The 23,590-nt window shown below is 45.8% G+C and overlaps 1 protein-coding gene across 1 annotated transcript in view; it reads left to right on the top strand.

Annotated features, from left to right (window-relative positions):
• The window catches only part of TNIP3 (TNFAIP3 interacting protein 3), a 28,894-nt gene extending 5,704 nt beyond the window's left edge, over positions 1–23,190 (top strand). The window contains exons 2-10 of the mRNA XM_033938272.1: positions 401–460; positions 3,754–3,819; positions 4,754–4,921; positions 5,005–5,118; positions 7,573–7,683; positions 11,757–11,882; positions 15,168–15,323; positions 15,849–15,879; positions 22,691–23,190. Of these exons, the coding sequence (XP_033794163.1) occupies positions 407–460; positions 3,754–3,819; positions 4,754–4,921; positions 5,005–5,118; positions 7,573–7,683; positions 11,757–11,882; positions 15,168–15,323; positions 15,849–15,879; positions 22,691–22,758 (894 nt within the window). The 5' untranslated portion in view covers positions 401–406 and the 3' untranslated portion in view covers positions 22,759–23,190. The remainder of the gene's footprint in view (positions 1–400; positions 461–3,753; positions 3,820–4,753; positions 4,922–5,004; positions 5,119–7,572; positions 7,684–11,756; positions 11,883–15,167; positions 15,324–15,848; positions 15,880–22,690) is intronic.
• Positions 23,191–23,590: the final 400 nt, after the last annotated feature.

Genomic DNA, 23,590 nt, shown 5'->3' with positions numbered 1-23,590 from the left:
ATTTTAGGATACAGATATTTTTACTTAACTGTTCATTCTTAATTTTGTTAACTTCATAGAACTTAATGGTAATGCGGTATAAAAATGGATTTTTATGTTATGTTTCCAGTGAAGAACTGAAGGCATTCAAATGTACCTGGGGTGGAGTTGAGAGACCTGATCGCCTGCAGAGGAGGGAAGGGAGGGCTGTAGGATGGGGGGCAGGGCAGGGGTGGGGTTGTCATGCTCAGCCACTTTGGGGCTCAGGCCCCCACAAACTTGGGTATCTGCCACTCCCTTGTTTTGAAGGGTACAGAGTCTCCTGCACAGCAATGTGTGCGTTCTGAGAAATTTCTCATTTTACTATAGGCTCGATTCATGGGATTTAACTCTGCCTTTGGGGGTTTTGCTTCTTTTCCAGAAGAACATGACGGCTACAGTGGAGGAACAGCTCCGGTGGTTGGAAGAGCAGAGGAAGGAGGTAAGGGAAGCTCTGGAATGAGAGGGCATAGGATGAAGTTAAGAGGTGACAGGCTCAGGAGTAATCTGAGGAAATACTTTTTTATGGAAAGGGTGGTAGATGGCTGCACTTTTGCCAACTTGAGCAATTAGGAAAATAAGTCCCGGCGGTTAAAAAAGCAAACAGGATGCTAGGAAGTATTAAAAAAGGGATGATTAACAAGACTAAGAATGTCATAATGCCCCTGTATTGCTCCATGGTGCGACCTCACCTGGACTAATGCGTACAATTCTGGTCTCCTTATCTCAAGAAAGATATAGTAGCACTAGAAAAGGTTCAAAGAAGAGCGACCAAGATGATAAAGAGGATGGACCTCCTCTTGTATGAGGAAAGACTGAAATGGTTAGGGCTCTTCATCTTGGAAAAGAGACGGCTGAGGGGAGATATGATTGAAGTGGAGTAGAACGGGTACAAGTGGATCGATTTTTCACTCCATCAAAAATGACAAAGACTAGGGGACACTCGATGAGGTTACAGGGAAATACTTTTAAAACCAATAGGAGAAATTTTTTTTCACTCAGAGAATAGTTAAGCTCTGGAACGCGTTGCCAAAGGATGTGGTAAGAGCGGATAGCGTAGCTGGTTTTAAGAAACGTTTGGACATGTTCCTGGAGGAAAAGTCCATAGGCTGTTATTAAAACATGGGGGAAGCCTCTGCTTGCCCTGGATCAGTAGCATGGAATATTGCTACACCTTGGGTTTTGGCTAGGTTCTATTGACCTGGATTGGCCACCGTGAAAACGAACAACTGGGTTTGATGGACCATTGGTCTGACCCAGTAAAGCTATTCTTATGTTCTTATGAGACTCCAGCTGTACTGAACGGATTAGTAATTTCTTGGACGTTCTCATCAAGATTTACAGCTCCTCTTCATGACTCATACTCCATTTTCCCCCTCCCTCTGAACACACCTTCTCCTCACGTCCTCTATTTCCAGGCCACTCCACATGGATTCCAACCTCAAGCATGGCTCTAGCCCTGGATCATTGGGTTCCAATTTCTCCATCCCTCTGGATCCAGGCTAGTGTTCGTTCGCAGCCTCCCCTCCTCTGCTTGGTAGTTTTTCCGCCCTAGCGCTCACTCGGGGTGCTCTCCGATTGCTTTACAACTTAACTGCTCTGGTTCCAAGGGCTCAGTTTCTTTCTTTAGAGACAGGGATGAGGGAACCAGACCTCCCCTACCGGAAGTGCCCTCCTTTGACTGTTGTGCAGTCATACAGGGGATGATTCACGGCCAACCGCAACAAGGCCTGGGCACTCTTCCACTTGTTACCAGGCAGCAGAAAAGGGAGGAGGATCCTCGGCTGCAAAATAAAAGATGATCGAGATGGTTTTCCTCTAATAATGGTGCCAGAAATAATCTAAGCAACCCACCATCACACTGAAATTGAGAAATTTAAAACAAATTTTTAAAAAACCTTAAAACCTGTCTGATCATAAGGGCACAGAATAAATCCCAATACATCTGCTATCACTGAAGATATCCCTGGGCCTCCAGAGATGCCATCTCCCTGATTAGGAGCGGGCCACCCTCATTTGAAAGCTCTTTCTCTCACTCATTAGAGCTTCAGGACCACTACACTGACCTTGATCACTGCTAACCAGGGCCGGATTTTCCTATAAGCTAACTAGGCTTCAGCCTAGGGCCTCAAGATCAAGAGGGGCCTACATTCAAATTGTTAGCAAAATTAAAATTACACTATTGTAAAAACAGTGAACACTAAAACACTGAACCAAAAATAAGGAGAAATTCTACGCTTCGGGATCGGAACCGGCTCCGGCCGCAATGGGGCGCCGACTCGGCTTCTCCCTTTCTTTTTCTCGCCCTGGGAGGAGGATCGGGGAGGGAAAGACGTCAGTCCGGAAACAGCTGGGCAAAACCCAGCCCCGTGGGGAGAGAGGCAAAACGTGGATCCGTCAGGACAGGGCGGCCCAGACTGGCATCGGGGGTGGGGGGGTTTCAATGGAAGGGGGATGGGAGGCAGGCAGGCTGGCATCGGAGGGGGTGTGTGGGGGGGTTTAATGGAAGGCAGGCAGGCAGGATGGCATGGGGGGTGTTCAATGGAAGGGGGATGGGAGGCAGGCGGGCATCGGAGGGGGGGGTGAGGTGAGGAAGGACGCACTGGGGGCACTATGGACATAGGAAGGGGCAATGTTGTGTGTTATGTTTGATTAGTTATTGCTACAAGTACTATATATGGTGCTGAGAATAAATGTCCAAATAAGTGTTCTCGACTTTTTTTTATTTGTTATCCGTGTCACATTTTTTATAAAGGTTAGTACCAATAACAACATGTTTCATTTAACATATTGATATATATCACAGTAATGATGTATTTTATTATCTCTCATGTAATTTACAAACTTAAAAATGGGAGGTGAAAGGGCCTCTTTTCATCGAAATCCGGCCCTGCTGCTAACCTCTTAGTAAACCAAGTAGGAAGCATTCTGAGCGTACGTTCCTTCCTCCCTTTACTGCAAGTACGATGTAGGAATACATACTTTTAACTACTTGGGTAGAAGAGAATTTTCAGCTCAAAATATTTCCCCAAATTGCTCCCCACTTTGTCTGTATTCTTTCAGAGGCTCCGAAGAAAAGCCACCATCATTTAATTCTCATTTGCAAAGCCATCCTACACTTAAATCATTCTAGATTTAGAGCCTGCATGTACCTTGTGGCAAATCTCGCTCTTAGGGATAGTTGACGCTTGGCATCTCTGTTCCCTTCACTCCCACTGCTAAGGGTCCTCTGTGCTTTCCCCAGACTTTCCCCCTCCCTCACCGCCCCCCCCTTCACCCTCAAAACTAAGGAACCTCTCTGCTTATTCCAGGTTTTGCCCGCTCAAATCATTTGCATTCAAACTTGTTTGAGCATCAGTTGCTCTTTTGGAATCAGCCAAAAATTGGACCACAGCGGACCCCCGTGGTCTTACCGACCCTGTTTAGGCCTCACTCCCCATAACTTATCCAAAGCTTTACTCCTCACACCCCTGCAGCTAAGGATCCCCTGTCCCAGGCTTTACCTCTTGTAATTGGGTGTAAAAAAGTTTGGACATTAACTGCTTTAGCACTTGGTCCAGCAGAGAGTCCCAGAGCTTAATTCGACAATAAGAGAAGAAATATTTCTATTGTTTTCAATAATTGGCTGTGTATCTTCATGAGGACTTTGGACTTGCTCGCACTCTTCTCGAGACCGTGAGCTCTGTTTTTAGGTTACAACAATCCCCAGCACTTAAGGACTGGTTTCTTTTGCAGCTGCTGGAGGTGAACAAGCAGTGGGATCACCAGTATCGGAACATGAAACTACGTTGTGAGAGAAAGGTACGCCATGGTTTCCGTGGGTAAATCCTGAAAACTAAGGCCCAAATTCTGTAACCAGCGCCTATCTAAATTGAATAAGAAGCCCAATTAAGCTTTTTAATCAGCAATAATTGAAACTTAGGCGCCGATCAAGAAAGAGGCATTCTGTAACGAGGCGCCTTTAAAAAAGTTGACACTAGGCGTGGGCGTGGCTGGCGCCTTGTTACAGAATCGCTGCTCTTAAACGTGCTTAAGCGCTCGCATGGCCGTCTCACTTTTAGCTGGGCCTATTTATTGGGCGCCTCCAAAAGAGGAGCCGCTCAGCGCGATTCACTAAACAGGGCTCCTTTTACGAAGGTGCGCCAAGCATTTTGGTGCACGCACCAGATTAGTCTGCGCTATAGCGCGCGCTAGCCGAAAATCTACTGCCTGCTCAAAAGGAGGCGGAAGCGGCTAGTGCACGGTATTCCCTAACGCGCCTTCGTAAAAGGAGCCCTACGTGTTGTCTCTTCTCTGGAACTGACTTCTAATGAGGTTGCTCTTTGTTTATACATATTGTAAACTCGCTTAGAAATTAGACAAGCGATTAAATCAAATTTTAAGACTTGGCCAAAAGGAAAGATTTCTAAAGACTTTTATTGTCATTTCTTTAATAAGACATGAACTATTTTTTCTGAGGCCCTCCAAGTACCTACAAATCCCAAACGTGGCCCTGCAGAGGGTTGGAGTTGGAGATCCCCTGCTCTATGGGGAAAGGTTTGGGGGTACGGGGCTGCTGGATGAGTTGCGCAGGGCGCAGTTTCAGCTCGCTGTGGCTCTGGCCATCACTGAATATCCAGGCAAAGTAGTCGGCACTGGGTGGCTGGTAATATTGTCCACCGTCTGGATAGCTCTTCTGACGTGGACCCTCTGCTGTACGCACCTTTGTCCCCTCACTCAGCAATTAATTCTGCAGATCACAGAGATGAAAGTGAAGCTCCAGGCAGCGGAAAATAACCTCAGAAAGCTGTCAAAGGAGACCAAAAGACTGCAAGATCTGGTCCAGGAGCGAGAGACGGAGAGACACCTGGATCATGCAAAGGAGAGAGAGTGGGAGGAACAGCAGGACCTGGAAGCGGAACAGGTACTGTCCGAAAGACCTCACTGCTTTTCTAGGAAATGGTTCCATTTTGCCTCCATTCGACATGTCGCTTTTTTTCATTCTAGAGAGGAAGGGAGCTGCAGCAGATGAGGAAACAGAATTGGCTTCTACAGGAAGAAAATGCTTCCAGCATCAGGAGCAATCAGTGTTATCAGCAGGAAATAAGCCGCCTGAACAAGGTGAGAGGACTGGACAGCTTCGCCTCTGAAAACCTCCTAGAAAATCTGCCAAGCCCCCCAGACATCTCCTGGATCAGAGTGATTTGCATCCATGACTCCCTCCCCCCCTGCAATCTCTACGTCTTTTTTGACTAGCCTATGGGTTGTAGGGGTGCTTTGCTGTCCGGACGAGATTGGATTCCTCTCCGAGTACTGTCGGCCTCTTGGGGGTTTTCTCCTCATATTAATATAGCTCTATCCTGATATATGTTTTATTATATTGCAAACCACTTTGATAGTGCTCTCCAAAGTGGTATATTAAGTTAAGAACATAAGAACAGCCTTACTGGGTCAGACCAACGGTCCATCAAGCCCAGTAGCCCGTTCTCATGGTGGCCAATCCAGGTCACTAGTACCTGGCCAAAACCCAAGGAGTAGCAATATTCCGGAATCCCAGAGAGTAACAAAGATTGTAGAATCCCAAAGAGTAGCAACATTCCATGCTACCGATCCAGGGCAAGAAGAGGCTTCCCCCATGTCTTTCTCAATAACAGACTATGGACTTTTCCTCCAGGAACTTGTCCAAACCTTTCTTAAAACCATCTTGGAAATTTTACATTTGGCCTTCCTCAGGACATTCTCATCTCAGTCCTCGAGGTTCCCTCAGCCATTCGGGTTTTCTGGATTTCCTCCATAATGGGATAAAGATTTAGTTCACACCTTTTTTTTCAGTTTTAGCTCAAGGCCAGTTACATTCAGGAGGTGAGATAAACAGAAGCAGTGCATGCAAATTGTATGCAAATCAAGAAATCCTGTAAACCCGACTGGCCAGGTGAATCCCAAGTAGGGCCAGCCTAACCACTAGGCAGACCAGGTAGCTGCCTAGGGTGGCAGAATTTGAGGACTCTGGCACCATGAGGATCTTCCACTGCTGCCCTTCTTGTTCATGGGCCAGACCAAACTTTAAAGGAGCATTAGTGCTGTGTATGCCCTATAAGCACAGACCCCCCCGATCCCCTCTGAGGCAGACTGCTTGCCAAATGGGGCAACCAAATCAGCATTTGAGCAAGTGTGTGTGCTTCCAGGGGACATGAGACGAGGGAGCAGGATAGATAGGAGAAAGGGAGCCTCCTGATGCTCAACTACTGGTGGGAAGAGGGTGAGAGGTTCGCCTAGGGCAGGGGTCTCCAAAGTCCCTGCTTGAGGGCCGAATCCAGTCAGGTTTTCAGGATTTCCCCAATGAATATGCATTGAAAGCAGTGCATGCACATAGATCTCATGTATATTCAGTGGGGAAATCCTGAAAACCTGACTGGATTCAGCCCTCAAGGAGGGACTTTGGAGACCCCTGGCCTAGGGCAGGGGTAGGCAATTCCGGTCCTCAAGAGCCGGAGCCAGGTCAGATTTTCAGGATATCCACAATGAATATGTATGAGATGAATTAGCATGCACTGCCTCCTTGAGATGCAAATCTATCTCATGCATATTTATTGTGGATATTCTGAAAACTTGACCTGGCTCTGGCTCTCGAGGACCAGAATTGCCTACCCCTGGCCTAGGGCCTCCAAAATACTTGGGCCAATCCTTGTATCAAGCCCTGGGATGATGAGCTCCTCCTTCAGAAGGAGGGAGGCATGGCCTAGTGGCTAAAGCTACAGCCTGTGGGTTCCAGCCCAGTGCAAGGCACCCAACCTTCCACTGCCCCAGACTGTGAGCCTACCAGGTCAGATGGTTCAATGATTGGCCACCAAGATGGTCTCAGGGCTTAAGGATGTCTCTTATGAAGAACGACTAGGTAAGTTACACCTTTACTCTCTCGAGGAACGCAGAGAGAGGGTTGACATGATAGATACGTTCAAATACCTTACTGGCCGTATTGAGGTGGAAGAAGATATCTTCTTCCTTACAGGCCCTACGGCGACAAGAGGGCATCCGCTAAAAATCAGGGGCGGGAAATTCCATAGTGATACTAGGAAGTACTTCTTCACCGAAAGGGTGGTTGACCATTGGAACGATTTTCCACTTCAGGTAGTTGAGGCCAGTAACGTGACTGACTTTAAGAACAAATGGGATCAACACGTGGGTTCACCTCAAAGAAGAACTTAGAGGGGAGGGTTATTTGAGTGGGCAGACTTGTTGGGCCGTGGGCCCTTTTCTGCCATCATATTCTATGTTTCTATGATGGGGAAAATGTTTCAGTACCTGAATGTAAAAACTGCTTCGACAACCTCTGTTGATAGGCAGTATGGAAATAACTGCTAAACTTGGAAGAACATCACAAACATTTCATTACACAGATACTGAGAGATTAATAAATACCGGGGGGGGGGGGGGGGGGGGGGGGGGGCATGAATCAAAACAGAAGCAGAGTCCGACAAAGCCTGAGATCAGCACAGAGGATCCTTCAGTGGGAGGACGAGGGATAAAGCCTGAGGTCATTTGAGCTCCATCAGATTCTCTGGTTTTCTACTGCAGGTTCTCTCTGAAAGCCTGAAGGGACAGACCCCATCTTCTCAGGAGCAGTTGGACCCCCAGAGCTGCAGCCCAGAGGAGATGAGGACTCAGATTGAGGTTCTACAGCAGCAGGTGAGGCGTTTTGCTAGGGAACCCCATAAAGTCTGGGGGTCATGCATGTGGTTCCCCTTCCGTGACCCAAAAGTTTGCTGGTCTGATTGTAAAACCAGGGTGAATCTCTTTAGTGTGTGCAAATATAACATGTTGGTGTTTTCTAGCTGAAACTTTGGGCAAGAGTAGGCTTGTGGACATTCATTCATGTAGGAGAAACTTGTAGACCTAATTTCTGAGAGCTATTTCCACCCATGGCTGGGTTACAGTATAAAATCCCAAAGGATCATGCAGCTTGTATTAAAAATGTCTGAAAAAATCCTTCCTCCTTGAGTAAACCCCCCCCCCCCCATACCTTACTCCCCAGATTACATAAACATCCAGGCTTATAATTATTCTAGGGGAGCCCCAGGTACTAGCTCGGGCTTTGTTTAGGTTCCAGGCCAGTAACCCACAGCAGCGAGTTAAGAGAGAAGAGCTCGGCTTTCACCTGCTTCCTGAGGTAGCCTGGGTTCAGTACAGCTCTGCTGAAAGAGAGTTGAAGGGGACAAAAGCTGCTTTTAGAAAGGCCTTCTTGGTTTCTTTCAGCAGAGGAATGGGGATGGGGGAGAGAGATGGGAGCAGATGCTGGATGGAAGTATAGAGGACAGAGAGAGAAGAAGATGCAGAATGGAAGGGGTAGAGAAAGAGGGCAGATGATGAAAAGAGGGGATAAATAAAAAAGGGAAATTGACTGGATAGTAGAAAGAATTTAATCTAGACAGATGCAGAAAATAAATTGAGAAGGAAGACAAGGGGGGAAAAAAAGGAAAGGGAAGGGAGAGGAGAGAGTGAAATGCCAGACCATGGGGAAGGGATGAAAGGGAAAGAGAAGAGAGAGATGCCAGACCATTGGTGGAGGGAGAGATGAAAGGGGGAGGCAAACAGTTTCTGGAAGGGACATAGGAGAGAAGATCTTGAAGGGGCAAAGAGAAGGCAGACAGTGGATGGAAGGGAGAGAGTGACGAGAAGATGAGGAAAGCAGAAACCAGCGATGACAAGGGTAGAATCAATATTTCTATTTCTTTTATTTTTTTTTTTGCTTTAGAATAAAGTAGTATTTTGATGGTGATCCTTTTATTGGACTAATTGTAATACATATCTGACTAATTCAGAGACCAAAACCCCCTTCCTCAGGTCAGGACAGGATACAATAACAGCAGTCGACTTTACTGACCTGAGGAAAGAGGTTTTGACCTCTGAAAGCTAATTGAAATATGTAGTAGTCCAATAAAATGGTATTATTTTCAATTTTATGGCTTTATTTGTTAATTTGTAAAGTGATGATTGCTATTTCTGTGGTAGAATGCAAGCTCTACCACAAGGCTTTCTGCACGACCTCTCTGGCACCCACTGTTGTGTCCTTGAGAACTCCCACCAAAATCTTCAGGAGATGCATCATATGAAAACCAGACTCCTGATGGAGGACGGCGAATCTCGGCCCTGGCCTGCTTTTCTAGATGCGTGCACAGAATATGCATGAAAAAGATATGCCTAACCCAAACCCAGTGCATGTGGATTTAATCTCATATGTCTAGATGAAAAGTAGACAGAGTGGTTTGTAGAATAATAATCAATTTATAAACCGCAAAGTTCTATGCGGTTTACAACACATTAAAAAGATTACGGGGGGATTCAAGATGGCGATGAGAGTGGACGCCTGAGAGTGAGGCTCCCTCTCTTGTTCTCGGCCGGCGTTGCTTTTTCTTTTGAATTAGCAGTTCTCTTACCTTAACATGGGTAAGAGAAAAGGAGCCCTTCGCGGCAACCCTCCAGCGGCGGTAGCGGCACCGCGTCTGGTGCAGAGCACAATCGAGGAAGCTTTGGCCCGATCAGGCGAATCAGCGGTGGCTACTTCAGGGGTGAGCCCGAATTCGTCGGGCGAACTCAGCCAGCAGCTTCGGGCGATGTTAAACCCGGAACAGAGGCAGCCACCCCCACAACCTGGAAGCAATGCAGTTTTGGGAGTTCCTGATGCATCATGGACCCGGGAGGAGTCTTTGATCCTCAGTGAAGGAGGGCTGGTAGCTCCAAGTAAATCTGGAGCCGAAGAAGAAGCTGTAATACACCGACAGCTTACCCACACTGCAGGAGAGGAGAGAGGAGCTTCGGGAGGAAGTAAGATCACTTTTGGGGTCTTGGAGAAGCCTAAGGTAATTGATATGGAGGCTTTATGGCAGGCTATTTCAGTTATGGACGCTAACCTCAAAATGTCTTTTTCCACTTTAAATACTGACTATGGGACTATCCACTCTAAAGTGGAGCAACAGGGTTTGGCCCTTAAAGATTTAAGTGAGAAAATGGAAAAACAGGAGTCAAGAATTTGTGGAATGGAAACATTGGACTTGGAATTAGTAAAAGAAAGAACATTTATTGCTAGAAAAATGGAAAGTTTCGAGAACCAATTAAGGAAAAATAATTTGAGACTCCTAAATTTTCCAAAATGTCCCTTAATCTCACCAATGGAGATGGCAAGAAAGTATTTCAAGGAAATTTTGCTTATTCCTATTGAAAGTTTGCCACCTATTGTTAGAGCTAATTATTTTCAAATTAAGAGACCTGTGGAAGTTTCCACTCCTAATGAGATTCAAGGGACCAACAATGAAAATATGAACTTAACAACTTTTCTGGAAAACTCCTTGGAGATTATAACGGAAAGGAAAACCCTGTTAATAACTCTCGCTTTGGAAAGTGATAGAGAATATATATTGCGTTTGTATTTTCGTCATATCAATGATCAGTTTTTAGGTTCTAATGTTCGAATATTTCCTGATATGTCTTTAAGATCCCAGAGGCGTAGGAAAGAATTCTTGGCATTAAGGCCAAGAGTCCTTGCCTTGGGGGCAAATTTTTTGTTGAAATTTCCTGTAAAATGTTTTGTGTCTTATCAGAATAAGAATTACTTGTTTTTTGAACCTAAACAACTAGTAGGATTTATAGAATCCAAAGAGCAAGTAGTGCCTATGACTGAGAATGTATAACCTGCCATGAATGGCTGTAGCACCGCAGATAATTGCTGCTTTCTAGGTTGGATAAAGATTGTTTCTATTGTTAATTTTTTGCTAAGAATCTCCTTTAAAAGATTGTGGACTAAATATATTGGAAGTATAAATGAATAACCAAAACACTGATTTAAGTGGAATTGGTTTATAAGTTTTCTTTTTAATAATTTATGTTAATCTGAACACAAGTAATGTATTGCTTGTTTGTATTGATAAAATTGAATAAACAAATAATTTAAAAAAATTAAAAAAAAAAAAAAACATTACAATTAAGAAACGAAATTAGATAACCAAATAATGAGAAATAATACTATAATGATCAGTGGTCAGTGGTCAGTGGTCTCCAACTCAAACCCTTTGCAGGGCCACATTTTGGATTTGTAGGTACTTGGAGGGCCGCAGAAAAAATAGTTCATGTCTTATTAAAGAAATGACAATTTTGCATGAGGTAAAACTCTTCATAGTTTATAAATCTTTCCTTTTGGCCAAGTCTTAATAATAATATTGTCATTTATAGCTAAAGAGACATATGATCAAGAAACTGTTTTATTTTACTTTTGTGATTATGATAAACATACCGAGGGCCTCAAAATAGGACCTGGCGGGCCGCATGTGGCCCCTGGGCCGCAAGTTTGAGACCACTGATCTAGGTGGTTCAAGCCAATTAGTTGCCTAAATGTTTCAGGAAGAAATATATCTTTCAATGTCTCCTAAATGCCACCTAGGAATCAGAAAGCATAATCAGCTGTTCCAGGGCCTTCCCTCATAATGCTGCTCGATATGACAGAAGATATTCTTGAGGCTTTAAAAATTTGCAGCCTTTAACATGGGGGAAAACCAAAATTCAAATGCGAATTTCTCTTATGTCTATTGGTTGCAAAAGAGAAGAGCTCAATAATATATTTGTGAGATAAACCAAACAGAGCCTTGAAGCAAAAGCAACCAAACTTGAACTCCACCCGCGCCTCCATTGGTAACCAATCCGATAGGAGGGTGTGATGTGACCATATTTCTTCAATTCAGCACCAGTAACGGCTCCTTCTCCCATCCCAGGTCCAGATCTATGAGGAGGACTTTAAGAAAGAGAGAGCGGACAGGGAGCGACTCAGCGCAGAGAAGGAGGGGCTGCAGAAGGCCAACGATAGGCTGCGGTGGCAGCTGAGCGGCTTGAGCTGTCAGGTATGGGGGAGGGGTGGTTCGCCCCAGGTGCCATCTTGTCGAGGATACAGGCAGCCCACCTCCACGCTCCTTCCCCACCACCTGCTGCTTGCGCGTGTACGCCATTTTCCTTCCCCCGCACCTCTGTAACATTCCTGGCGTGAGCAGCAACCCCCCCCCCAAGCTCTGACATCACTTTCTGGAGCCGCGCAAAGGAAGTGACATCAGAGGAAGAGCCGAAGCTGGGGTTGCTGTTTCATGTTTCAAGTTTATTAAAAGTTTGTTATACAAATAATTTCAATGCGTATGACAATAAAAAATTTTAGGAGACAAAATAAAACAATTTGTATCAGTAAACATACAATGTATGTACACAAATAATTAGTGATACATAAAGGAAGAGGGCTGAACTACAATTTTTAAGGAAAACAACATCAGGAGGGTAATGAAAAAATGTTTTACAAATATGGCTAAGCTTAAAAAGAGAATGGGGGATGTTGTGACCTCTACGTAAGGTCTGGTTAAATTTAGGTATTTGAGCCTGGGATTGATGATAGATAAATTATCCTATCTACGACTCAAATGCATCTTTGTACAGGTAGCATTTTAATGCGCTTTTTAATTTTTCTAATGAGGTTTCTCCACGCAAATAGATCGGTCAATTGTTCCAAAGCTGGGGTGCTAAGACTGCAAAAATCGTAGCTCCTCTGGTACCTATTATTTTTAAAGAAGGGATAGTCAGGAAATGTTCCCTTGATCTTAGAGTCCTGGCTGGAGAGTGTGGGATCAAGAAACGATGTGTTGGTTTTTGGATTTTGAAGGCTATCAGTGCAATTTTATAGATTACTAGCTGATGCCCCGGCGTTGCAATAACACTGTAAATGGATTCAAATAAAGATACTTTATAGTGGTGAATGAAAGTATTTTTTTACAGCTTAATAAAAAGTACAATATTCAAATTATAATGTGAAATATTTGACAAAATGAATACAATACAACTAACGCAAAACGTGATTATAAACAACATTTTTAGTTTCACCTCCAGGAGCAAGAACATATAAATTCTTGGGTGAACCCACCCTTGAGCAAGCAACATAGAGTTGTGGGCCGCGAGACCCCCAGAACATATCACCCCAGGTAGTGAGGGATCTGCATACCAAGTTTCGGTCAAATCGGTCAAGCCGTTTTTGCGTGATCGCGGCACATACACACATACATACCTCCGATTTTATATATATAGATTCTGTGTGAAATTGGTAGCCAGTGTGCTTTTCGTAGAAGAGGTGTGACATGATCATATTTTTTTGGAGTTGGTAATAAAAATTGCTTTTTGAACCAATGCTATCTCTAATTTTATTAATTTGGTTTACAAAATAGTTTGCAAGATTTTGTGCTATAGATTTATTTTCTAATTCAGGGTTTTCTATTCTTTTTGGAGCTGTAAGATTTTCTAAAATAGCAAAGAGGGCAGAGGACGTTACAGAGGTGCGGGGGAAGGGAAGCGGCCTGCGTGCGGCAGGAGGGGGCGGGGAAGGAGCGTGTGGGGAGAAGAGGGCGGCGGAGGGACGCCTCTCACCCTCGCTACGCCACTGGTGGGCAGGGTGTTCCTTAGCATGCAAATTAGGGGAGTTCATGCTCATAAACTCATGTTTCTTGTAACATGAATAACAGAGGCCCAGGACGGATTTTATAACGATGCATTAAACCAGTGTTCTTCAACCTTTTGACACCTATGGACCGGCGGAAATAAAATAATTATTTTGTGCGCCGGCAGTTGAAGAACACTGGGCTAAGTCGTGGGCCAGACCCCGCCCATCTCCACCCAATCTCTGCCCCAGAACCCCCCCCCATAATAGTACTAATTGTAACATCATTTTTTCCATTCATTTTTCATATATACAAACACACAATATAATCGTATTAACAACACATAATGGTTAACCACAAAATTAAACTACACAAAGCACACTGTATGCTTCTCAACATTCATTCCTACCAGAACACAGATAACCCCATGCAAATAAGGGACCAAAAATGTAAATATATACAAACGAAAACCTAAGATTCAAGACTCTGCATGCAGTACAACCCCAGAGGAAAAGAAACAAATGCATTTCTTCCTGAACAGACAGCAGATGTAAATCAATTACTAAATTAAAAATTAAAAACATTCCCCCTACCATTGTTGTCTCTCTCCCTCCATGCGGTGCCTTGCCTTCTGGCCAGCCCCCGGTGTTATCTATGGGCCGGTCCACAGTGCGATCAACGCAGCGTCTTTGGGCTGGCTCCCTGAGTGCTGCATTGCACAAAGCTGTGGGCAGCGGCTCCTCGTGCGCCTCATCTGGAAGCCTTCCCTCTGACGTTGTGACGTCAGAGAGAAGGCTTCTGGTTCAGGCACAGGACGCACTTAGGAGCCTTTTCCCACGGCTTTGTGCACTGCAGCACTCAGGGAGCCAGCCCGAAGATGCGACGTTGATCACACCGTGAACCGGCGGCTGAAGAACACTGTCTTCTGCCCGATGGACGTGCCGGCCCTGTGGACCGGCAGAAAATTTCTGTGCACTGGCACTGGTTCAGGGACTGGCGGTTGAAGAACAGTGTATTAAACAATCTTACAACTTATTCCATTGGGTCCCCTTCAAAGTACTCCCCTTCCTTACATATACACTTTTCCCAACGTCGTTTCAGTCCTGAAACGCATTTTCAGGAATCGCCAAAAGTTGCCGCGTTGAATTTTGCTTTATGTCTTCAATGGTGTCGAATCACTTTCCTTTCAGCGTGGATTTAAGTTCAGGAAACAAGATGTCAGCAGGGGCCAAGTCAGGAGAGTAAGGCGGCCGGGGGAAGAACCGTCATCGCGTGTTGGCGCAAAATTTGCGAATTTTGACGCATTCAAAACACCTTCCTCGACTCATGACATGTTCCCCATAAGCCACTTTCAACTCTTCATAAGTTTCTGTAGCGGTTTTACCCAATTTACAACCGAACATCACGCTGTGGCGCTGCCCTTTGAGGTTGATGAAAAATAACCGATCACGAAAACGGCTGTAGCTCAGAGACGAAAACAGATAGCAACAAACGGAAAAAAGGAGGTTCCTGGTGAGGTTTTAAGCGACTCAACGCCGCCTAGCGCATCTCAAAAGAACTTCCTGTTGGTGCGCAATTCAAACTGTCCTGGAACGTTTTGAACAGACCTCGCACGTAATCACCAGTAGTGGCATGGAAGTGAAACATCTCCTTGCCGCTGCTGAAATGATTCCCATGATAAGATTTTCCTTTGTTCTCTCTGTACCTTTTGCCATTCAGATTCTGCCTTCCTCCCGGAGAGAAGTCAGGCACCAGCTCCCTCCTCACCTGCACCTGTCGCCATGTGCAAATTGTGCCTTTGCTGCTCGCTATCTGGAGCCCAGTACAGAGGCAGCCACGCGAGGCGTCTGGCGGCCGCAGCAGCATCAGCCGGCAGTGAGTAGCGATTCACGTTTTGCTAATCATGGGATGGCTCAGTATCAACATCTCAGCTGAGGATGGAAAGTTGGGGGCGGTAGTGGAGCTGAGAGTGGGCCTTTGTGGGGGGTGGGGGGGAAAAGATGCGTCCCTTTACCCCTGGATCCGGCTTCTCTCCCCTCTCACTCGGATCCAGCACCTCTCTCCCCCTTCCTCCCATGCCCAGCTGCTTGCTGACCCTCTGGGCCTCCAAATGTTACAGAGACAGCACTAAAGGCTGTCTCTATGGCCGGCGAGACCTTTCCTCTGTCGTGTCCTACCCACAGGAAGTTGCAGCAGAGGAAAGGTCCCGCCTTTAGCGCTGTTTCTGCTGCTGTATTGTTTGGAGGACCTGGTGGTTGGGTGCTGGGGGGAGGGGGAGAGGTGCCTGACCTTGGCGCACAGAAGGGAGCTTACTATTGGGCTACCCTGGGAATTTTGCCTCTTGCAGGACGTGCCCATGATAATCCCATGTACTGAAATGATGTTCTGTTCTTTCCTCAGGACCCTCCAGACGTGCACCAGAAGGCAAATGGTGAGTCAGTCGTTTGTAACATGGCTTCTTCTGTAGGCGTCTGACAAGTTCAAGGCCTGAGGTTTCCGGTTCATAGACAACGGCGCGAAAGACAAAAGCGCGCGCCACCGTGCCGCTCTAAATTACAGTTTTTAGGGGCTCCGACGGGGGGTTTTGTTGGGAAACCCCCCCCAGTTTACTTAATAGACATCGCGCCGGCGTTATGGGGGGTTTGGGGGGTTGTAACCCTCCACATTTTACTGTAAACTGAACTTTTTCCCTAAAAACAGGGAAAAAGTGAAGTTTTCAGTAAAATGTGGGGGGTTACAACCCCCCACACCCCCCATAATGCCCCCACAACGCTGCGCGATGTCTATTAAGTAAAGTGGGGGTTTACTTAATAGACGCCCCCCCGTCGGAGCGCTAAAAACAGTAATTTAGAGCGGCATGGCGGCGCGCGCTGCGCTCAATTGTCTGGGCGCGCTTTTGACCTGACACCGAGGTTTCCTGCAGCAGGTGCAGGCGAGCTCACAACCCCAGCTGTGTCCATAAGCGTCCACCAGAGGGCAGACTCATGGTCTTGTTTCCCTTTAGTGGGGGTGGGTTGGAGAGGCAAGAGATGAGCTGACCTCACTCAATTGTACTTAGGATATCTTGACATGCGTTAGTATTTGAAAGTGAGCCGTCAGCTCAACATCTCAGCATTTCTTTCCTACCACATGGAAAGCCTGGGCTTGACTGCTGGCAAATGACATCATATTTGTGTCTCTTTCTGAAAGCAAAATGTCCAGCAAGAGAGCAGAAATGGTAGACGAGTGTGGAGAAGGGCTGCCAGCACAGAGGCTCCTTAATGGGGTTCACTGGTACCACGTCAGGAAATAGACTGGGCAGAATGGATTTACGAACAGCACGGTGACACACGCTAACCTGCATTATAATATGGCTCAGCACATTTAACTCATAAATCGAGTTCCCCCTGCTTCTGTCTGACCAGGGACCTGAATGAAAAATGGGGAGATGAGAGGCTGCTGCGTTTCATTTATTCATTTGGCTTTATATGCCAGGAGAGCTCAGAAGGGGTTACAAGGTTACATACGTAATAGAGGGTATTTATACAAAGTGATGGAGATGTGACACGGCAGGACATTGACAGAGCCTGGCAAACATAGGATTACAAGCCTGGCTAACCTACTGTATATATTCAAATAGAAGCCTAGATTTTTGGGCCCCAAAATAGGGGTCTCGGTTTATATTCAACTCTTCTTACTTAGCATGTCTATAGTGCTGCTAGATGTATGCAGCACTGTACATTAAACATATAAGAGACAATCCCTGTGCAGTAGAGCTTACAATCTAATTAAGACAGACATAGAAACATGACGGCAGATAAAGGCCAAATGGCCCATCCAGTCTGCCCATCCACAGTAACCATTATCTCTTTCTCTCTCCAAGAGATCTCAGGCCCTTTTGAATTCAGACAGTCCCTGCTTCCAACACCTCTTCCGGGAGACTGTTCCACACATCTACCACCCTTCCTGTAAAAAAGTATTTCCTTAGATTACTCTGGAGCCTATCACCTCTTAACTTCATCCTATGCCCTCTCATTCCAGAACTTCCTTTCAAATGAAAGAGACTCGACTCATGCACATTTACATTACTAGGTATTTAAACATCTCTATCATATCTCCCCTTTCCCGCCTTTCCTCCAAAGTATACAGATTGAGATCTTGAAGTCTGTCCCCATACACCTCATCACGAAGGCCACATACCATTTTAGCAGCCTTCCTCTGGACCGACTCCATCCTTTTTATATCTTTTTGAAGGTGCGGCCTCCAGAATTGTGCACAATATTCTAAATGAGGTCTCACCAAAGTCTTATACAGGGGCATCAATACCTCCTTTTTCCTACTGGCCATTCCTCTCCCTATGCACCCTAGCATCCTTCTAGCTTTCAACGTCACCTTTTCAACCTGAAAAATAGGGGCTAGGGAATTTCTCACAGAGGGAATGATAAACCAGACATAGACCCTTCTCAGGCCTACCTTAAGCTCTGCTGGTCCAGTAGTGAGCCAGGGGAAGAGCGATCCTCCTATGCAGTCACATTATTCAAAATGGCTGACGTGAGTTCCCACGAGTTTGGTTTATATTCGAGTCAACCTTTTTTCCCCCTCTTTTTTTGGGGGAAAAGGGTTACCTTGGTTTATATTCTGATAGGTTTATATTCAAGTATATAAGGTAGCATGACACGTAAGAAGGGATGGCAAATAGAGTGTGAGAGAAATGACGTATAGTAGAGTAGAAGGTGACAGTATGGCCGATGTGGCAAAGCATTAGATGACAAAACATTTTTCTTCCTGAAGCTGCTCTTGAGAGGTACAATATTCACTCAAAAAGAGTTTCGAATGACCACTGAACGTAGCATCCTAAAGTTAATGGCACAAGTTATTTATTCCATTTTCTATACCCTTCTCCCAGGAGAGCTCAGAATGGTTTACATGAGTTTATTCCCCTGTCTGTCCTGGTGGGCTCACAATCTGGTCACCGTACATGAAGAAAGACACAGTACTACTCGAAAGGGTCCAGAGAAGAGCGACTAAGATGGTTAAGGGGCTAGAGGAGTTGCCGTACAGTGAGAGATTAGAGAAACTGGGCCTCTTCTCCCTTGAAAAGAGGAGACTGAGATGGGACACGATCGAAACATTCAAGATAATGAAGGGAATAGACTTAGTAGAAAAAGACAGGTTGTTCACCCTCTCCAAGGTAGAGAGAACGAGAGGACACTCTCTAAAGTTGAAAGGGGATAGATTCCGTACAAACGTAAGGACGTTCTTCTTCACCCAGAGAGTGGTGGAAAACTGGAACGCTCTTCCGGAGGCTGTTATAGGGGAAAACACCCTCCAGGGACTCAAGACAAAGTAGATAAAGGCTGACTGTTCACACTCTCCAAGGTAGAGAGAACGAGAGGACACTCTCTAAAGTTAAAAGGGAATAGATTCCGTACGAACGTAAGGAAGTTCTTCTTCACCCAGAGAGTGGTAGAAAACTGGAATGCTCTTCCGGAATCTATTATAGGGGAAAATACCCTCCAGGGATTCAAGACAAAGTTGGACAAGTTCCTGCTAAACTGGAACATATGCAGGTGAGGCTGGACTCATTTAGAACACTGGTCCTTGACCTGGGGGCCGCCGCGTGAGCGGACTGCTGGGCACGATGGACCACTAGCATGACCCAGCAGCTGCAATTCTTATGTTCTTATGTAATTAAACTTTGGAATTCGTTAAGCACCAGACAGAAACCTAAAGAGTAACAACATTCCAGAGCTGAGATTGTGATGTCTATAATGCCTCATTCCACCAATGTCTATGAGCCAACCTCATCGGTGATGAAGTGAAATCATTTAGCTTAGCAGGGTTTAAAAAAGATTTGGATAGTTTCCTAAAAGAGAAGTCCATAGGTCATTATAGAGATGGTTTGGGGAAATCCACTGCTTATTCCTAGGATAAGCAACGTAAAATCTGTTTTACTATGTAGGATCTAGCTGGCTACTGGGCTTGATGATCATAGAACATAGAAACATAGAAATAGACGGCAGATAAGGGCCATGGCCCATCCAGTCTGCCCACCCCAAAGACCCTCCCCTACCTTTCTCTGTGAATAGATCCCACGTGTCTATCCCATTTGGCCTTAAAATCAGGCATGCTGCTGGCCTCAATAACCTGAAGTGGAAGACTATTCCAGCGATCAACCACCCTTTCAGTGAAAAAGAATTTCCTGGTGCCCCCCTGGTGTCCCCATCCTTCAGTCTGTCCCAGTACAGCAGCTCTGATGTTCTTATGTGAGCCAAGTCTACGACAGTCGAGCCATTGTGACATCACTGATGAGGTTGGCTCTTAGGCATTGGTGGAATGAGGCATTATGACATCACAATCTCAGCTCTGGAATGTTGCTACTCTTTGGATTTCTGTCTGGTACTTGGGACCTGGGTTGGCCACTGTTGGAAACAGGATCCTGGGCTTGATGGACCTTCGGTCTGTCCCAGTATGACAATTCTTATGTTCTTACACACTATTTACAGGCACTCATTTTGTACCTGAGGCATTAAAGGTTTAATGACTCTTGAGAGGCACAAGGAGCTACAGTGGGAACAGAATCCCTGGGGTACAGGCCACTGCATCAATCATTAGGTTACTCTATTCCTAATATGTAGCTGGAGAGTAACCCCAGAAATTTAGACCATGTGCTTACTCCCAGTTATCACACGATTACCTGAGCAAAGCACTTTGAATATTGATCCCTAAATTTAGGAAACAGAGAAAGAACAATGAATTAAAAGAATCATTCTGACCTTGGTAGATTTGTAATGGAGTTCCAGCATTTGGCCAGTAGGTGGCAGTATAACCCCACAGAAATCATGATTTTTCTTTATGCAGATTTAATTTAATTTAATTCTTATATACCGCTAATAACCGTGAGGTTTCAAAGCGGTTTACAAAAATGAATGCATTAAAAGATACAATAAATAAAAATAAATAAGATAGGTACTTGGTAATTCCCTAACTGTCCCAAAGGCTCACAATCTAACTAAAGTACCTGAAGAGACAATTTATGAAAAATAAAGATAAAATATAAAGACAGAGATAGATATAGAGATAGAAATGAATATTCCACCAAGTAATGAATAAATAAATTTAAAGATAGAATTAAAAATAAATAAGTAAAATAAATAAAAAATAGAGATAAAAAATAAGTATCAAGAGAAATAAAAAATATATATTTAAAGTATTCTCCCCTGCTGGATCGGGGAAGGGGGTGTAACTGTGATCAGGTGCCCTGCTGGAGAGGGGCTCCCGATCTGCTGCTGGTCTCGGTGATAGCAAGAGATGGCCGTGTGCCCTCGTAAATCATTACATTTCACCTTACATCCCTGTCTATGTCATTCATATGCAACCCATCATTCAAGTGCTCCTCATGTGTTGACCGTCTAATGCAGGGGTCCCCAAAGTCCCTCCTTGAGGGCCAAATCCAGTCGGGTTTTCAGGATTTCCCCAATGAATATGCATTGAAAGCAGTGCATGCACATAGATCTCAGGCATATTCATTGGGGAAATCCTGAAAACCCGACTGGATTCAGCCCTCAAGGAGGGACTTTGGGGACCCCTGGTCTAATGCTTGCCTCGTGAGGTGGGAACTGACTGCACAATACATTTATTGATTTTGGGACTAAGTCAGCGATCATCTAATGATCATCACTAAACCAGTTTTGACTGGTTTAGTGATGATTGCCTTTTCTGACCCGATGCACAAAATGACTCACCGCGTGGTTTTCGGCACGATCGCTCGTTTTCCGATCGAACCATACAAATATGCCATGTAAACTAATAGAGCAATTGATGCTTTAACATGGCTTCCCGATACACACGTTTTTAGCCATCCCAAAAAAGCAACTGGTACCTGCCTAACCTTAGATTAGCCTTTTTTAAAAAATGGGCACATATGTTGTACATGTTACATATGCAGAATATCTGCTCCATTTAAAAAAAAAAAAAAGCAATCTCTCCCCCCCCCCCCCCGCCGATGGCAGCCCTCCCTGACGTCCTCACCCGATGCACCAGAACCGGAAACCAAATCCCCCTTCCCCCACCGCAACAAAAACAGCAGGAGGGATGCCCACTCCCTCCTGCCATGCCAACCCCACCCTCTGCGTGAGAAAAAATGACAGGAGGGATACCCACTCCTTCCTGCCAAGCTGACCCCCCAACCCCATGCAAGAAAAAAGTTGGCAGGAGGAATGTCCACTCCCTCCTGCCACCGGATGCTCCTCCGAACCCCCCAGTACCTTTTTCCAAAGTTGAAAGCAGGAGGGAAGCGTGATCCCTCCACCTTTAAGGCTCGTCTATCCAAAGTAGTGAGCCTTCCCTCCTCGGTGCATCATGTGATGAATGGGGAGGAGCCCAATCAGGGCCTTAGGCTCCTCCCTCTATAGAGGTATCTACAGAGGGAGGAACCTAAAGCCCTGATTGGGGAGGAGCCTTAGGCATCTGAGCTAGAGGTCTGCATGGGAACGGGGATCACGGGAATCCCGTGGGGGTCCCATGGGAATCCTCCCCCTAACCCATGGGACTCCTACGTGGACTTCCCTCTGGCCCACGGGACTCCCATGGGGACCCCCCTCTAGCCCACGGGACTCCCACGGGGATGGGAGGCTTTGGAAGCAGGGTTCATCCATATAATATAAAGGACATGTCAGCCTTAGTAAAAGAGGGGGTTTATAAGTTAATTACCTGAACAGAAAACAAAAAAAAGGTTCCACCAAAGAGATTCCACAAGGAAAACAGCAGCGCAAGCACAAAAGAAACTGTGGAATTGATGATCCTGTCAGAAGTAATTGCTGCTTTATATGGGAACGGGCGGGGATGGAGGTAATTCCTTGCGGGGATGGGTGGGGACGGAGAGGATCCTGACGGGGACGGGTGGGGACGGAGAGGATCCTGACGGGGACGGGTGGGGACGGAGAGGATCCTGACGGGGACGGGTGGGGACGGAGAGGATCCTGACGGGGACGGGTGGGGGCGGAGAGGATCCTGGCGGGGATGGGTGGGGATGAGAGGATCCTGGCGGGGACGGGTGGGGATGGGTGGGATTTCTGTCCCCGCGCAACTCCCTAGTCTGAGCCAATCAGGGCCTTATATAGAAATAAATCAAAATGTAAAGAAAAGAAAACTAAGACGATACTTTTTATTGTACTAACCTAATACATATTTTGACTGTATGACAATATCAGGACAAGTGTTCATCGGATGGTAATCTTGTCTCTCTCTGTCTTTATGAACAGGCCGAGCAGTGAAGAAAGAGATCTCTCTGAAGAAGCCACGGCCTGGATCCGAAAGACACGCAGATTAGTTGAATGCTCTGTCATATTCTTCACCTCAGCACGCAGGGAGACTCCACTGCGTTTTCACACTCTCTATAAGCACGTGAGAACTGCTCAGGCAAAGGACGCCTGCCGTCTGCTCAGCTGTGATCACCTCCACTGCTCAGGCCATGGCCAGAGGTGATATCTGATAGGTCACAAGGATAAAAGTGCAATATGCAGCTAAAGGCAATTTGTATGGTTTGGGCAGACTTGATAGACCATTCGGGTCTTTATCTGCCGTCATCTACTGTGTTACTATGTTAACAATCTTTTAGAGTTTAATGTACAATTACTAAAGAGCCAGACTTTTAGTTTCTTGGTGTCTGAAATTGTCTCTTTCAGATTTAGTGGGTGTAAGACTAAGGCTACCATATTTTTCTCTGGGAAACACGCCCTGTTCTGCCTCCAGCTCCACCCCAGCCCCGCCCCCACAAAGCCTCCTCTCGTCTTCCGGACGGGCTCCAGCCGTGTCTGGAGGGCCTGGAGAATGCGTGGAGGGGTGTTATGTCATCCGCGCATGCTCAGAGGCCTTCCAGAGGCGGACAGAGTTTGTTGGGGCTTTCCAAAACCCGGACAAATGCCAGGTTTTGGAAAGTCCATCCGGGAGCCCAGACAGTTCTCCAAAAAGGGGACATGCCCGGGTTTCCCTGGACGTCTGGTAACCCTATATAAGACAAGTTGTCTCTAATGAAACTGTTTGAAAGAAGAGTCGACCTCTGAGCTGGTGGCAGACATGACAGCCTTTGAAAGATGAATGCAGTGCCCCGGCTGGTTCACACCCCCATGCGTGAAGGTGATGCAGCTGCTCAGTTGTGGAAA

Source organism: Geotrypetes seraphini, chromosome 1, assembly GCF_902459505.1.
Source record: "Geotrypetes seraphini chromosome 1, aGeoSer1.1, whole genome shotgun sequence".
In the NCBI taxonomy this organism is placed as follows: domain Eukaryota; kingdom Metazoa; phylum Chordata; class Amphibia; order Gymnophiona; family Dermophiidae; genus Geotrypetes; species Geotrypetes seraphini.
This window is presented reverse-complemented; position numbering and strand designations above follow the sequence as displayed.